The sequence below is a fragment of the Taeniopygia guttata genome, chromosome 2 (genome assembly GCF_048771995.1).
Source record: "Taeniopygia guttata chromosome 2, bTaeGut7.mat, whole genome shotgun sequence".
Lineage (NCBI taxonomy): Eukaryota > Metazoa > Chordata > Aves > Passeriformes > Estrildidae > Taeniopygia > Taeniopygia guttata.
The window spans coordinates 101,056,745-101,073,923 of NC_133026.1; the positions used below are offsets into that span (position 1 = coordinate 101,056,745).

The 17,179-nt window shown below is 37.6% G+C and overlaps 1 protein-coding gene across 1 annotated transcript; it reads right to left on the bottom strand.

Moving 5' to 3' along the window:
- Positions 1–4,721: 4,721 nt before the first annotated feature.
- On the bottom strand, positions 4,722–16,797 carry NDUFV2 (NADH:ubiquinone oxidoreductase core subunit V2; the record flags this gene model as incomplete). Its single annotated transcript, NM_001245522.2, is given in 8 exon segments — positions 4,722–4,877; positions 5,800–5,876; positions 6,597–6,706; positions 7,922–8,090; positions 9,657–9,773; positions 9,856–9,918; positions 15,620–15,682; positions 16,654–16,797. Coding segments are annotated over 8 exon segments (735 nt in total). The 5' UTR covers positions 16,696–16,797.
- Positions 16,798–17,179: the final 382 nt, after the last annotated feature.

The following is a 17,179-nucleotide window of genomic DNA, read 5'->3' on the forward strand; positions in this document are numbered from 1 at the left end:
CTGCACTCGTGAGAGGTTTTGCATCTGCTTGTAACAATAGTCGTATGTGGCAGGATTTAAGGAACATGTATGGTGCTGTACTCGTGGATTCTCGAGTAATGTTCTCCACATCGCTTCTGGGAGATGCTGAAGGGCCGCCAGGTGTAGTATTTTGACATGGTAGCTAAACAAAGTCTTTAGCATAGTTTCAATTGCTGTGGTCATTCTGCTACTGGATTGCTTTAATCTGTTACTGGGTAGAAATTCCTTAATATTTCCTATTCATCAGAAAAGTGGGGGTTTTTCTGTATCAAAATATAACTTTGATTGAAGACACCTATTATGTGGACTTGATGTACATTCTGATCCCCCCCCCCGCAATGATGTACCAGCATGGATAGAGCATGGCATCAAAAATCTCTCATGTTCCCATGCTCCATGGCTTACTGTTCAGACAAACTTCTCTCATTTGCTTTCACAATCTTCCTGTACAAATGCTGGTACAGATGATTTGTGTTGTTAAGCAACTGCCCTCACTTTCATTTGATTCTGTTAGTGTACAGTGGGCATTGTCCAGTGGCCAGGAACAGCTCTGTCGGTGTGAGTGATTATACCACAAAGGGAGTTGCCTTCAAATTCTTTTGTGTTCGATTCATGACAGAGGCTATTGACAGAGGCTATCTCTAGAAGTGGAAAACTCATTGAATAACAGACAGCCTATGGAATGTCAGCCTAAGTAGAGTAAGAGCAGTTTGCAAAAGCAGAATAATTTTCCTTTTCATGATATTATACATGGATCCACACGGTAAAACATGACAGGCTACAGGTGTGGCCTGCATTGTGATACTGCATTTTGATCCTTGTGCATGAGTAGTGTGGAGTTCCAGGAATTTGGTGTGTGTTAGGTGTTCATAACCAGACACTGAGGTAATGGGGAAGGGGGTCTCATGAGTAATATCTGCTGCAGCAGATGTTAAGATACAATAATAATATCTGTCAGTAACTGGAAAAAATACTGTTCTTTAAGCCTTTTGTAAGAACTGCTGTTTGGACTAACGAAAAGCATCAGTCAGTTGACTGCTAGTTGCTACCCCTACATTCATTTCTTGCCCTTGTTTCCAGCAGTCCCTCCCTTTTACGTCTAGCACAGCTGCAAGATGCTTTTGTAGCTGCATGGTGTTGGTGTGCTTAGGACTTCCTTTGATCTGCCTTCCCATCCTGTGTCACCAGCCCTGTGAACTACCGGTCTTCAGACCACACAGGTCCAGCATCTGCTTGAACTGTGTCATTGCTGAATTCAGTCTAGTACCTGAAGGACTGAACATTTCAGACTGCAGTACAAAAACCTGACATAAGAACTTGCAGGATGCCACACAGGTCAAAGCGTGTGTGCCAGCCTCTAAGAGGTAACTGGCCGGTCAGCCCATGGGGCCAGCAAACATCCTGCACAGGTAGGATGGGATTTCACTGCTTCTCCCTATTTAATGACAGAATGCTGTTCTAGATAACATTTTTCTAGCAGTGTGTGGTGGTAATGGAAATCTTTTCTGTTATCCAAAATCACACACTTCATTGGGTATCTAGAATTTCTTATTACTGCACACTACCTTCAACAAAGAAAAGAATCGTCACCCCCTACTCTTGAAGTCCAGTAGATTCTTTTGGTGTCTTGTGCTTCTATATCCTAAATCACATTTCCTTTCTCAAGGCTACTTATTTTAAAATATTCTCAAGGTAGTCTTTTTTTTTTTTTTTTTTCCTTCCCCAGTTTCTTCTTTATATTCCACTTTCCTAGAAAGTGGAATATAAATTATTAATATTATAATTAATACAGTATGTGAGTTCTTTAATTTTTGCCTCATTCAAGGAGAGGCAAACAAGACTACTGCAAACACATAATCAGTTCTGTTGGTGCTACAGTAACAGTTTCAGGAATGTGTGGACTGGTGCAGTAGTTGACTCATTTTTTGCTTAACTCACCACCCAGTATTCTTACAATCCAGGATATTAACCGCTTGATTGAAACTGTAGAATTGCAAGTGTTATTTGACAGGTTAGTGCTACTGCCTAGAATTAATATTAGTGACCCTCTGCTATTGAGGATAATGAAAATTCTGTTCTGTTAATATTTGTTACATTTTTCCTACTACAAATGTATATAGTAAAATACACATTTTTAATACTAGTAAAAGCAAGCACAAGGTATTATCTACAGCTATTCAAAAACAACAGAGAATTGGGATACATCAATTCTTGCACAATTCTGGAACTCTTTCATAATGATCACCTTGTTAATTCTCATCACAATCCTGCTTAAGTTACCATTGTGAAAATAATTTATTGTATATAGTAAGCAGTACCTGTAACAAATAATGTAGAATATGTATTTCTACTTGAGATGTTTGAAATGTTCAAATTTCAACAAAACCTGAAATAATGCAAGATGTGATTTTTTTTTTTAAGTATTTAATACAATGATTGCCCAAACTTTTTTGAGGAGAAACCAGGACCATAAAGCCTCAAAAAATTGATGGAGTGGGTAAGACGAGAGAGACTAGTTACTTTATCTGTCTACAATAATTTCACAGTCCTGTAGCTGCCTCCAGTACTCAATTTAAAGAGTGATGGATCAGATTTGTGCCATGCAGTAGGGATAATGTAAATTATATTATTCTAGTCAAGTGATTGGCAGATTCTCACATGTTACATCAAAATGACTGACAGCTTGTTTGTGGAACATCACTAGCAATTTCCAAAATATGGGAACTGTGGGAGGTCCATGTTCTGCTCATGAGACAGACATCAAAATTGTCATGTGCAGATGGAATAAAATGGGGAGAAAAGTGCTGTAAGGCTACAAATGCTGTCTGGCTTTAAAAATGGGTGGAGTCTGGCATTCAAGAGCTTTGTTTGTGTATAGTTGGATGTTTCAACCTTGGCAGGTCCAAAACTACGTTTCTCTTCAACATGATTGCGCAATCCCGTGGGATTTCACTGTTACATACCAAACCATGAATAACTAGCACAGTATAGTTCCACAATGCATGCAACATCCTCACTTGTATTCAACATATACTTCAAAGGTTAGAATAAGGTAAGGCTGTATGAACTAGAATACAGTTTTGCTGTTAAAATGGAACAAACAGTGTAGTCAGACTGGGATACTAAACTGAGTCTGTCTTTGCATCAAGATATGAGATGCCGTCTGCCTCATCTCATGTCGCTAGAGAAGTGCCACATAGTGCCAGATGCCTGGCCTGCTACAAGGCCTGAGGCTATTACAAACATGGAGTGACCTTTCAGAAGAACATTCAGAGACTTTATATGACGGATAAGATTTCAATCCATGTACTATTTTCTTCTGTGCATTATGTTCTGGACTGCTTCTCACAAAATTTTTTTTCATGCTTGTTTGGAAACTGCTTCACTCATGAGTTGTATGTATGTATTGGATTTTCTTTTCCATTTGAATGCAATTCAATTATTTCATTTTATAAATATAGTAAAATGGAAGATAGCAAGTTTCTCATACAAATGATTTACAGATACATTATGTTCCCAGAACTACCAACAGTAATACTGCTTTTTCAATGGCGTCTGAAGGAACTTCACAGAGTGTGTTGAAATAAAGGTGGTGTATCAACAGACTACACAAGATAGCCATTATGCAGGTAATCTGTAAAAACAGAATTTAACTCCAAAGAGGGAGAATAGTTTGGCGAAGTACTATTAATTAGACTATCAAAACAAACTAAATATAATATAGAATAAAATTATAAGGTTAAGGTTCATCTATCTCATCAACTGTAATGCAAATATAAGTTCCGTGACAGATTTGAGATGAGGCAGGTGCAGTATGGTCTCAGGTGACTGATATGTCCACATTTCCTAATTTACATGGAAATGTATGTCTGTATAGCTAAAGCATTTGCCCCGTTTTATAAGCATAGGTATGAAGTGTCAGTATGCACTCAGTTTTTTAAAAACTTATCTTCAGATTTTTTATATTGAAAGAAATTCCTCAATTTCACATAGATTAGTTCTTGAAGGTAGCTGGTGCACAGTAATAAGGTCAAAGAAGTATCTCTGAATCAAGGATCCAGTGTCAGATAGTGTTACTCTTAAGCACATGCTGAACTGTTTTGGTATATTCTGTCTTCCCCCATCTCCATACCTTGTCTGTACTAAATAAACTTGCAGAAGAAGTTAGTTGGTTTCTGTTGCTTTTAATTCTTTTAGTAGAATACTGCTGCTCATTGGGGCTTTACATTTTTCCTGATTACAGAATGATACTAAGAAGAATTAAACTTAAGAAGAACCACTTCTAACTGAACCTACAAGATTTTTTACACAACATGGCTCAGATAACCTTTCTTGTGTGTGTTTGATTATAAATTGCCAATAAAAGTAACATGATGAAGCTTTGTCAGATAATCTCCTTTCAATTTTGTTCTTTGTGCATTTGCCAGATTTGTAATTTACGTTTGTTGCTGCTTCAAAGAGCTTTAGAAAAAGCTGAAACAATTTTCAATGACAGATCAAAAGATAAAAATTTTAATCTCTCATTGACACTCTTCAATGAGAAAGTGGATACTTTCAGGGAGTCACTTTACACAGTCTACAGAACCACTTTTCTTACAGTCTGGAATTATGAATAAACTGCTGTAGTTAACTTACTGTGGTTTTAAGCAGTCTAATTGCTGTTATTTTTCTTTTAAACCAAAACATTAGAATGTATATCGTTTTACTGAGATTTAAGATACTTTATTCTTTTCAGACAGTTCATCTTATATTACAAAAATCCTTAGAGATCATCTCGAACTCCAAAACCTGGTCCTTTGGGTGGTTCAGTCAGGGAAGTAAGGCCACCAGCTGGCTCACAAGAAAAACGTCCACTCCTGAAAAATGAAAGCAGTTTATTAATTTCTGGTATTGATAATAACTCATATTCTGTTTAATCACTGGATAGAGGACAGTCACAAATCACTTAAGGCTGAAGCCACTATTTTTTGTTTTGTTCTTCCCATTCAGCCTTCAGAAAAAAATGTGATGTAGTTGTTAAAGTGAAAGGATTCTAAATTCAAGTACTGACAAAAAAATTCATAACTGAAATGCAAGCTAAGACCACTTGTTTTCTTTTATACTCATTTATAGATTGGCCAGGCAGCATCAAATTTTATAATCACAGTTTTGTTATGGGTGCTTCCCTGTTTTTTTTGAAACTGTAACTGTTTCAAGATTATTGTTCTTGTATTCAAAACATCTTTATAGAAACAATAGGAATAGCTAACACCCAAGTCAAATTAATTTCCCCACTGACACGAACCTAGGTGGGCTAACAAAGAACAGTGGGAAATAACAGATAAGAAAACTTCAGCAGTGACAGCCCTCTCACTAACTTACAGTCTTTGTTTTTTATCAGAAAAAACCAACACAACCAACAAGCCAGCCAACCAATGGAAATTTGTTGGTTTAAATGACCTAGACAAAAATTCCAACAGGTGACATCATTCACCTATTAAGTACTAAGACAAATCAGAATTCATGTTTTCACATTTCATTCTCCTCTGGTCAGTCATCAAGAACATGCAAATTCTCAGTTCTTTCGAGTTTGTTTTGTCTTTAAATGCATGCACTTCTGTTCAGTAAATGCATGCACTTCTGTTCAGTTCTTTTTAGCTGTAGGCTGTGAACTCAAATCACTGGAAAAGTTATTTAATTTCTCAGAAGAATCACCCTTTGTGTAGGTGACCAATATAATATATGTAATTTATAAACACAGGCAATTATATATTTTAGCTTATTATAAAGATAGCATACCTTGGGCCTGGTTTGGGAACTTTGCCAGCCTTTAGCTCATCAATTATGTCTTCAATATCTTTGGGTGTCAAATCTTCCTGTAAAACAAAAAATTAAATCATTGACAAAACTGAAAGAGTCATCAGTTATGCTAAATGCAGCACTTCAAATTTATCAGATCAGTGTGACCCTAGCGCAGGTAATTTTGATCCTATCCATTAACACATATAGTGGTTTAAAGAATGAGGGAGATTGAAAAGTCTGCTGTCATTTTAATGTTGAGACTTTATATGTAGTTGCAGATATGTTAAAACTTAAGCAATGTTGATACAGGCCAAGGGTTTGTGTTTCCAGCTTCCGATATTAGGGAGCTGGATCTCTCCCTCCCCACTACACGTATGCCATGACACATGATGTGTGTCATGCAGAATTGTGTTGGCTGCAACAAAACAATTTTGGGTACAGTTCAAGACAACACTTCTTAAATTAGTGCAGACTTTCCAACAGACTGCTTTAAAATGCTTTCAAAAGCTTATCACATACCTATTTTAAAATTCCAGATTTACAGGCAGACCACAATCACAAAAATGCATCACTCCTCTTGTATAACTAAGACAGTAACTGAAATGAAAAATACACTCATACACCTGATACAAATGAAGTGTTCTAGCAAGAAACTAAAAGATGCTGTAGGAAATTAGTTGTTCCTGTCAATAGGAATTGGAAAACTGACCACAACTTCACAATCTGGAACAACCGAAAAATACAGGTAAGCCAGCAAAGAAGCCTAATCTTTTAAAAGAGAATGCAGTACTTACATAGTAATTGTCATTTATTTGTACCATTGGTGCGTTTACACAAGCACCTAAACATTCCACTTCTATCAGCGTGAAGAGCTTATCAGGTGTTGTTTCTCCAACTTTAATACCTAAACCAATAAATTAATTAGACTCAGCAATTGTTATGAACAAGAGTAATGAAGCATAAATATTAAGTGCTCCAGGGACATTGCATTACTTGTAGTTGGGCCTTAAAAGCATTTGCAAAGTTAAACACTTTTAAATTAGTCCAAAATGTTTCCATTAAACAGAAGTTTCTAATAAACCATTAAGTCAATTTTCAGATATAGTTTTGAGACCTTGTTTACAGGTATGAATCACTGAAAAATAACCATGAAATGACAATTCTAAGAAATACAACAGATCTACTCAAGAACATTTTTAGTAATCAATACAATAAAATGAAAAAATAGGGACACATAGCTTTTATGTGCTAATATGAAATGCATTAATTTACAGTGTTGAATGTTCCCAAATTAACCAACATCCAAATATTGTTAGCTACAAATTCATAAACAACTTTCATAAACAAAAGATGATTTACCAAACTGTACACATACTTAGCATCCATGGCATGTTACTGTTCTACTGCTAGAGATACAGACCCTCCCCAAGAGGTGAGTTAGTCCAAGTAACATCTCAGGGTCTGATCTCTACAAAATACTCTATGGAAGGAGAAATACTGAAAGGCAGTTTTCCTCCATTTACTAGTAGGAAGGGGTTGCAAATTATGAAAGTTTTAAGTACGGCCTGTCTCAGTAAAAACTACAGAATCATCCTTAACTGCTTTGATTTCTCAAGCTGAGTGTTTCAGTTGAAATTAAGCTATCTATGCAGTAACAAGACATTTCACCTAAATATGCCTTTTTTCAGACAACAGAGTATATGAAATGACAGATAATAGACAGCTGTTCTGCAGCTCTTATCACTGTTTCTTAGAAAAAGTTAACAAATCTTTTCATATCAGGAGAAGAGTTGTCAGTTGCTGATCTTACCCTCTCTTCTCCCCATAACCACCCAAAGAGGAGGAAAAAACCCCAACTCACACACAAAACCCCTGAGTATTCCTTATGTCCCATGATGCACCATTCTCAATTGACTTTTCCCATGGAGAACTCATAAATTATGTTAACATCACGTTATCATCCAGAGGGACGTTGACAGGATAAAGAGGTGGGCTTGTGTGAACCTTATGAAGTTGAACAAGGCCAGTTTTTTCTTCCACTATATGAAGAATTTTGCTTTAGTATCATTAAACAAAGGTAAAAAAAGTACAAGAAGTGTATTACAAATTTGTGTCATACCAAGTTTCTTCTTAATGGCTTCTAAAATGCTGTCAGAGTCTCGCAGCATGCATGGCGTGGTGGTGCAGACCTGAATGTGGTACTTCCCAACAGGTTTGCGATTGTACATGGTGTAGAAGGTTGCTACTTCATAGACTCTCATGGGAGGCATTTCTAAAACTTCAGCAACCTGTGACAGGCAAAAACATGCTATATTGAATTCTCAGAGGGCAGCAGTAAAGGCAATGAGCAAACCATTTCAGTGAAGTCACCTGTCCTGTTTGCAGTTTCAGGTAAGTAAGAGGGTGGGGATGGGTATCAAAGCACAAATGTATTCCAAGTGCCAAGACCAGACTCCCGAGTTCTCTGACTGGCATCATCACCCTGCTTGAGCACAAACTCTGCTAAGCCGTGGATCAGCACAGCGAGGAGCTCGAGTCAGCTGCCCTCCAGCACCTCTTGTCAGACACAAGGGGATGTGAGGAGTCAGCTGGGTTTGAGCTTTCCTTGTCAGCTCCAGCTCACACTGCACTTGGGCTGTGTCAATGAACCAACCCGTAGGAGCCTGCCCACACTAATCCATGGAAGCCTTTTGGTAAGGAATACTTGTAAGATGGTACTGTGCTTATCTAATTCATACAGAGCAGGTTCTGTGCCACACCAGGGCTACATCTGCAGATTCCTGGCACAGCTAATAAGTAGGGAGTAGAGCATGATCTCCATGAAGCCAGTTCTCGTGCAAATATCCTGATCTCATTATCACGGAACCCTGGCAAACTGCTCAAGTTGAGAACTGTCTCTGGTTTCAACAGAGTAACTGTTTTACGTTCCAGTTTCTCTAGCAGGCAAATAAGAAATCATGGAAAATATTTGTTCACTTAAAAGCCTTAAGATCTTTTTGAACATAGTATCAATCTGAAACTTAAATAAACTAATATACACTGTCATCATTAATGGAACTTTGAGGCTTTATGTTATGCTGTAGAAACTGTAGATGCCTTTCTTTAAATGTTCATTCACCTCCTTCCGTCATTCCTCCAATGCTCGAAATCCTCACCTTAAACTGAATTTAAAACTTTACACTTTAAAATTGATGATATGCCAGATGGTAACACAAAGTGCAACAGATTTATTCATATGAATATAAACCAGATTTTTTTATTTCTTGGTATTTGGTTACTGTCATGCAGTCTCTCACTTTGAAGCAGTGTAGTTGTTTGCCTGGTTATTCTGAAACAATTTTAATAATAACCTGACAAGTCTTCTGGGCACTTGCTGTGAGGTATTACTCAACACTCCTGACATCGACTACATTAAAACTGCCCTGCAGATCTAGAGATTAAGTATAATCCAGGCAATGTGTGAAATGCCATTAATCTGGGAGGAAGAAAACTCTACTGACATTACCTTCTTTTTCTTCCCCCACATTCAGCAGTGAACAAAATCAAGTTTCTGTTCCTAATTTTACAATCACTCTGGGAGAAGAGACTATCTGAATAGGTTTTATCTAATTTTTTATTTGTTCTGCCTGTAGTTTCTAGCAGTGGGCTAATATTATATAAACAGAGCCCTGAGTTTTCTGCATTAGTTTTCCCTTTTATTTTTAAAAATGTAGTCTCATAGGGAATTCTCACAATTCTGTGCTACATGTAAGTTCCCATGTTAATAAGCTTTCATTCATTGATGTTAATATTCTAATAAGATATTGAAAGATAACAATAAAATTATGCTTGAAAGATAATCAAGTACTAAATACCTTGTTCATGGCTGATATGGGCAGCCATCCATGCTGTCTTTGGGCCAAATCCAGTACTGCCATGACAGCTGCAGACTTGTGTCCCTCTGGGTAGTTGTTTATGATTGCTTCTATTCGCTTGTTAAGGGGAAAGAAGGAAAACAAATCAGTACTGCTCTAAAGACAAAGTCTGTGTATTGAATTTTTTTTGTCTGCATACCTTTAGATTTTCAGGTGTGAACTCAAATGGAGTATCTGGATTGTTTTCAGGACTATCTCTATGCTTCAAGAAAAGAAGAAAAACATGTAAAAATGGGTTGTTAGAAAATTATTCAAGGCATGTTTGCTGTTGTAAAATAGTTGTTCCACAGTTACAGTTGAGCTGCTTAAATAAAAACTATATATTCCACATTAAAATGTTGTAGTACTAAAGTGATTAAATATATTTGGGAAAGTTATCAAAAATATTGATAATTATTTAATCACTCTTAAAAATCATTACCTATTCCTATTACTTCCTACTAAAGAAATTATTTACTGAGAAATACGTGAAATTATATATTGACAAAATGTATGGTGTTACTATCAAAATACGTATTTTAACACTGTTAATACAGTTTGACAATTATGTTCAAATTTAAAATAGGTAGAGTAAGAATGCTCTGGTTAATATCTTAATAAACAAGAGACTAAAACAACAGTTCATTTTTCCCTTTACCATGAAACATTAATTTTAAAAAAAACTCCACAATTCACCAAGAAGTTTGCTGTAGAATTAAAATATTTACACTTTCAAACACATTATTAATCTATTTTAATATATTATTTTGATTTGTAATGGATTTTAACATTTTAATTTTATAAACAAATCTGAATAAAAATGTAAGAAGCAGAATTTTGAATCAGTATTGCCGAAATAAGGTATTCTAACAAGTTATTTTAAAGATGGTCTTCTAGGGAAACATCAAATTTTAATTATTTCTTATATATTCAGAAAATAAAAATTTGGAGGTCTTGAAAAAAGTAACATTTTCCTGTAATAAAATCTTAGTTCTGATGAAAATCCTTTTCCACCAGAAAATGTTCCTGCACAGAATTTTTAGCTGTCTCTAAGCAGCTCATTTTGGTTTCCTTTGAATACCTGGAGTTAAGTTTAATCCCAAACTTCATACTGTTTTCAGATTGAAAAAATTTCAAATCAAAGGGAAAGTTTGTAGGGAAATACAAGCTATACTTGAGGTTTGATGTTAAAAGTAATCCAGCTTTAGAATAAAAGCTTTAGAAGTGTATTTAGAACAAAGAAACCCACTCCACAGACTTCCACTTGCATCATTTCCTCCAGTAACTGAGGGCGATTTTGCAGTTGCCACACTACACTGTTCTTACTAAGCAGCAATGATTTAATAAAAGGATTTATTGAAAACCTTAGCATTGCCGAAACACTTGCATACTGAAGTGAAGTATGTATCATCAGTGAAGAACTTAGAACATGTGTGGTCCACATATATTCTTGGATTTAGAAATTTTAATATGGAAATATTGCAAGGGCAAATACTTCAATTACATCTGTTGATCTGTCCAGGGATTACCTGTGCTTATCCTGTCTATATCCCAAAGCAGACAATATGACTGCCACCATCAGTTTGAAAGCATTGTGCCCTCACCACAGTTTCAAATCCAATATAAAATTAGCGTTGATAAAATACTTCATCAAGGATGACTTTCCTATAAAAAGAGGAATTACAGAATGATGAATAATACCCTCTGAGCACACTAATATTTTATTTAGTGTTAATTTCTTGCTTATTGTGTGGTTTACAACATAAAAGAGGAACATGATTCCCATTATTTCAGACTGACCCTCCCAGATAAAGGATTTGATGACTCATATTTAGTCTTGGTGAGTGTCTTCTACCAATTTTATTGGTAGAAAAAGAGTAAAAAAAGCTCTCAAAAAGAGGCTGATGGAGAAAAGACTGATTGGAAATACTGTGCAACTTTTATTATTTTTTCCCTTACAGACCTTTCTATGTCTTAGCTGCACAGATCAATTCCACAATTCATGGTATTTCCATAACTTAGCTTTTCCTTCTCAAATCTGCATGCCTATTTTGCTATTATTTTGCCTTCTGTAGTTATTTGATAGTTAGCAATTGTACTTCGTCTCAACTGCTTTTGTAAATAAATGTATTTGATTTTTTAAAAATTTCTGTCTTTGTCTGGAGCAGCTGTTCTTTTCAGTGTATCATCTGTAAACTGATATCCTTAAATGCCCTACATGTGAAGAGGAATAATAAAGACTTTATATTGGAAGATACAGGTATAGCTGTATCAAGGTTTCATGATATATTGTAAAGGCTATAGCAGAGGTGAGCAATAAATAAGCCATGCCACCTTTTATATTCTCCCTTTTCCTGAAAAGACTTAATCTTAATTCTGGGCCATGGAGAGTTTGGTAGTTTTCATCAAGAGTTTACACAGTTCCAGGACTCCTGAACAGTTAGGAATTTATATGTTCTCTAGTCTTACATTTGTCTGACAATGTGCCATTTATCTGAGACCTGCACACATTGACATGCTCATAAATAACATAGGTGCATTTCCACGTGTTTTTTTAGGATGCAGATTTTAGAGAGCAAGATTACAAATAAGGATACATTGAAAAAGAGAAATATTGGAAAGATAACTATTTTAAATTACAGAGTGGTTGAAGTTAGAAGGAACCTCGGGAAGTCATCTGGGTGAAACTCCCCTGCTCAAGCAGGGACACCCAGAGTTGCTTGCCCAGGACTGTGTCCACATGGCTTCTTCTGAATTTATCCAATAATGGAGACTCCACAACCTGTGCCAGTGCTCTGTCACCCTCATAATGAAAAAGTGTTTCCTGATGTTCTTTGAGGCCATTGCCTCTGGTCTTGTCACCTGGCACCACTACAATGAGTCTGGCTCTGTTCTCTGCACTCTCCTCCCATACAAGTCTTGCTCCAAGTCTCTTCTCATGCTCCCCAATGTCCCAAAGTCTTATGTAAGTTTTCATTCCATTCATACATCGACTGTATCACATTTCTATTGCAGAACCGAGTCTATATAAGTAGGAACACCTTCACTGCAAAGGCTACCCAAGCCACAGATGCCAGTGCACCTCCATGGAAGCCACTAAGGCTGCTGAATGGTCACCCCATATTCTTTTTGCTATGCTACACCAATGTGGGCTATTTTATTATTATGCTTTCTTTTTTCCCAGCAATCTAATCATCTGTCTTTCTCAACACAGAAAATTATTCAAGAGCACTGAATAATTACAGAATAGTTAGAATAATTTGGTTTCCATGTATACTGCAAGAAAGTTGGCCTGAAACATGACCTATGCCCTATGGTAAACACTAGTCCAAAGCAATGTAAGCCAAAATGAGAGAACTGGGGGTGCTGCAGGGACAATGTTTAGGGCAACAACCTGTTCAGAATCCATATCAAATCAGCACTGAAAAAATATGTATTACTCCTCCTCTAAAGGGAAAGTACCCAACATTCACTACTCCAACAGAACTCAAGATATAAACCCCCATTATTTTAAGAATGGTGGAAGTGTTCTGAAACCCAAGTATCTTACTGACCAACTTCACAAGTAACTAAAACTTGAATACAGCGATTCTTCAACCTTTTGAGCTGAACCCCCTCTGCAGCCCTATGACAAAGCCCACTTCAGGGCTGTTGATGTGTTAAGGAACTCAGTCCATGCATTGAAAACAACAAAGTAGAAAAGCTAAGTTTTAGCTGTTGAGAAAGCTAAAATAATGTAGAAGTCAAGTATAGAGAATATATGTTCCAATGAAAAAAGGTAATCATAATAAATGTCTCTGAAATCAGGCCTTCTCTAGCCATCAGAACACAGAGGTTTGGAGCATTCCAAAAATTCTTACATTCCTATGGGCAAACAATCTACCTAATTTTGTACTTGATATCCTCTCACTGAAGTGTGATGTAGCTGCCTGTGATGGCACCTAGTTGAATTTAATGACTGAGAGAAAGGCTCTTTCTGGGTGTTTCAGAATACAAAGGCATTTCAGAAGAACTCTTTATTTCTGTGTGTTTCTGCTAACATGTAACATGTTTGCAAAGGGAAACATAGGCATGCAAATCAGAAATGCCTTTTAATAATAGATTTTATGACAACCAGATCCCTTGCTAGCCTGTCCTCTGCTATTACAACACAAATACACTGCATGCATTTACCTTCTTGCACTTTTCATGTATAAAATCTATACCTCACATATAGATTTTATACATGAAAAGTGCAAGAAGAAGCAGCAATAAGCTTTGTAAAATAAACCCATGACATTTGTGTGTGAACTGACATACTAAGAGGACCACCACAACAGGTTTGAGTTAGTCCTGTTAGTCCTGCACAAGCAGTTTTTAAGCTTTTGACATTTCTGCTTGTAATTAAAAAAAAAACTTTAAATTTTTTTTCCCTCTACAAAAATCCAAGGGAAGTCAAATTTTCTGACTGTATATGAACACCTGGTGTTGATGAAAATAATGCCTTTGTCTCAAACCAGCAGGACAAGTCTCCCTTGAAATCTGAGATTTTAAGTAACATCTGGAATTTTATTAGGGCAAACAATTACACACACATATAGTGACATCCAGCTGTCTTCTTCCCATTACCTTTTACTTCAGAGAAGAACAAGTATTACCTTATTAAAAAACAAAAACTGAGGAAAACAAAAACAATAAGGAAAAAACCAAACCCCCACAGAACCAAGTTCTTATGCTCCTTTAGCAAAAATTCTGCTGTGGAATAAATCATCAGTAATGCTATTAAATAAACATCTACAATGCACCTACTTTTCTAGTGCCTTTCTCTGTTATCAGGCTCTTCCCTGTAGCAAATAGTTTAAACAATTACATAAATCTTGAATTTACAAAGCTATATAGCTTCACATGTCAGACATAACAGCTATTAAGGTGCCAAAGATACCTTTTGCCTGTCTTCACCAACCTCCAACTACTCTTAAGTTTCCTAAATTGCCAGACTGCAGCATTTTCTCTATTCCTTGAACACCAGCTCTCATCCTGTAAGTTGTCAATTCCTGCTCAGATTTCTGGAAAAGTATACAAAGCATATACTGAGATCCTATTAAATTCATTTTATGATTAAAGCTGTAGAGACAGCTGCAGAAAAGAAAGAACATCAACGTGTCCAAAAATCCTGAGCACCTGTTTTCAGCAGTGGTCAACTCTTTAGTAAAGGGCTGATTTTTACCAAGTGTTGGGAAAATGCCAAATTATTCAGCTGTTAACTGCAGACCAGCTAAAGCTCTGAATGGAGCAGAATGGGACAAAACACATACTCTGCTGAGATGCTTCAATTTTCTTCAGAGGTAGACCGACAACACAGCTGCTTTACACACTTCAATTCAAGGGGTTTTTACTTTTTGCAATTATTGCTACTGTTTATGCCTTTTATGACAATGCTTAATGACCTCAATTATGACTCATTGTACCACCTGCTGTATCACACAGAACATGAACAAGAACTGTACTTTTCAACTCCTGTAAACACAACTAGGACTTGAGCCCACAGGTAATTCTGCAGCAAATTTCAGAAAGCAAGAAACTGCACCTGCAAAAAGTTTTATGAGATTCAATTACAAACTCAACTAAAATAAATAAAGAAAACAAGAACTGGTTTATAATGAAATAAAGTTTAAGCAAAGTCTCATCTGCAATCACATATGAATTATAGAGCATTTTCACTATATAAGGCAAGAAACACAAGTGCCAAAAACTAAAATAAAACCTAAAATAAAGCTCCATTACAATTCTAATAAAAGGTTCTATAGAAAGAAACCCTCTTCTTTGTAAATGCCAGTAGGTTTCTATAGCAGAGTTCTGCCCATCAGAAGCTTTTAAGCTGATTTGAAAAAGCACATGCCAAACTCTTGTGACCCATTCCCCTTACAGTAAAACAGATTATTTACCACAAATAAGGCTCCAGTGGCATTGCGCTCTGCTGTTCCATGGAAGTATCGGATCTGTCTTGCCTACAAGCAAAATACAGTGTTACTAATGCACATACTGCTAGTGGCTGCTTTCAGAACCAGTCTGTTTTCCTTTTAACTGTAAGCCATTAGTTCTACTGCCATCACTAATAATTTAAAATAAGTCAAGAAGAGACTATTAAGGGCTCTCCTGTACTATTGGGAGAGTAAATCTCTCTACTCCCGCTTGACCAATTCGAACAATGTAGAAATAAAGGATTTAACTCTGCTACTGCTTAATTTAAGTGCCTTGAACACAAATTCTCGTCCAACATTTCATGATAAATTTCCCAATTTGTGACTTTACATCCTATCTGCTATAAAGTTTGCAGAAAACACCACTGCTACTGAAGTTCTCCTCCAGTAAGCATTTGCATGCTTCTTTAGCCTTTATCGAACCAAACGCTGAGAACTGCACAAGAGGGCAAATGTAAACACAAACCTGAAGAACGAACAGAACACAGACCCATATGCAAGTTGAAAAGAACTTGTTCTCTGTACTCTGACATGCCAGAACAGATCAATATTTCTAGATTCTGGCCAGTATTACTAAGATTTTATAAGTATTTATTCTATTAAAATTAATTTTATATTAAATTACGTTTCTTTTTATACTCAATTCTTGAGCAATTGTGGGCTTTCTTAAAGTAGAATCACAGAATGCTTTAGGGTGGAAGGGCCCTAAAGATCAGGCTGCTCAGTGCCATCCAACCTGGTCTGGAACGCTCCCAGCGATGGGACATTTGACAGGGAAAGGCTGCAACCATCCCGCGACACTACACTGCGGGTGGACGCTGCTAGTAAGACTGAGCTGATCAGGCCGTCTCTGCACAAGAGCCGGGACTGCGGGTCCGCGATCTTGGATTCCAGGCACCGACCGAGCCCCAGGCCCCCCTTCCCCACGTCCCGCCGCGGCCTCCCCGCTGTCCCGCGGCCTGTCCGCCTCCCGGCCGGCGGAGGCAGGGAACCCTTACCGAGCGAGCGGCCGCGGCGCGCAGGGCAGCGCACAGGAGCATGGCGGCGGCAGGAGCGCCGATCCCAGCTCCCGCTGCGCTTCCTTGTCCCGATCCCTCTCCTTGAGGCCCGGGCTCGCCCTCCGCGCCGCGCCAAGGAGACCCGCAGCGCGCATGCGCCGGGGCGCGGCCGCAGCGCGCGTGCCCGCTCTGGGAGCGGGGCTGTCCCGCCTGTCCCGGCCTCAGGCGATCCCCGCCTCAGGGTGCCCGAGCCAATTTCAGCCTCTCGTGGCACACACCAGCGTGGAGAAAACCGATTCCTTCGGAAACAAGAGCTGGTAGCAGCGGAAAATAGCAGGAAGCTAGTGAAGATTTTTTCAGTCCTGTGTTGCCCACTTTCCTGCCCATTTGTTTGCGGTTTTAATGTTTGGACTGCTTGCGCCTATGTTTTGTACTCCTTTAGGAAAAACAATAAACATTCGTTGTCTTTTTGGCGTCTGAGAAGCATTCTCGTATGACACCATAATCCAGTTAATACAGTACAAAT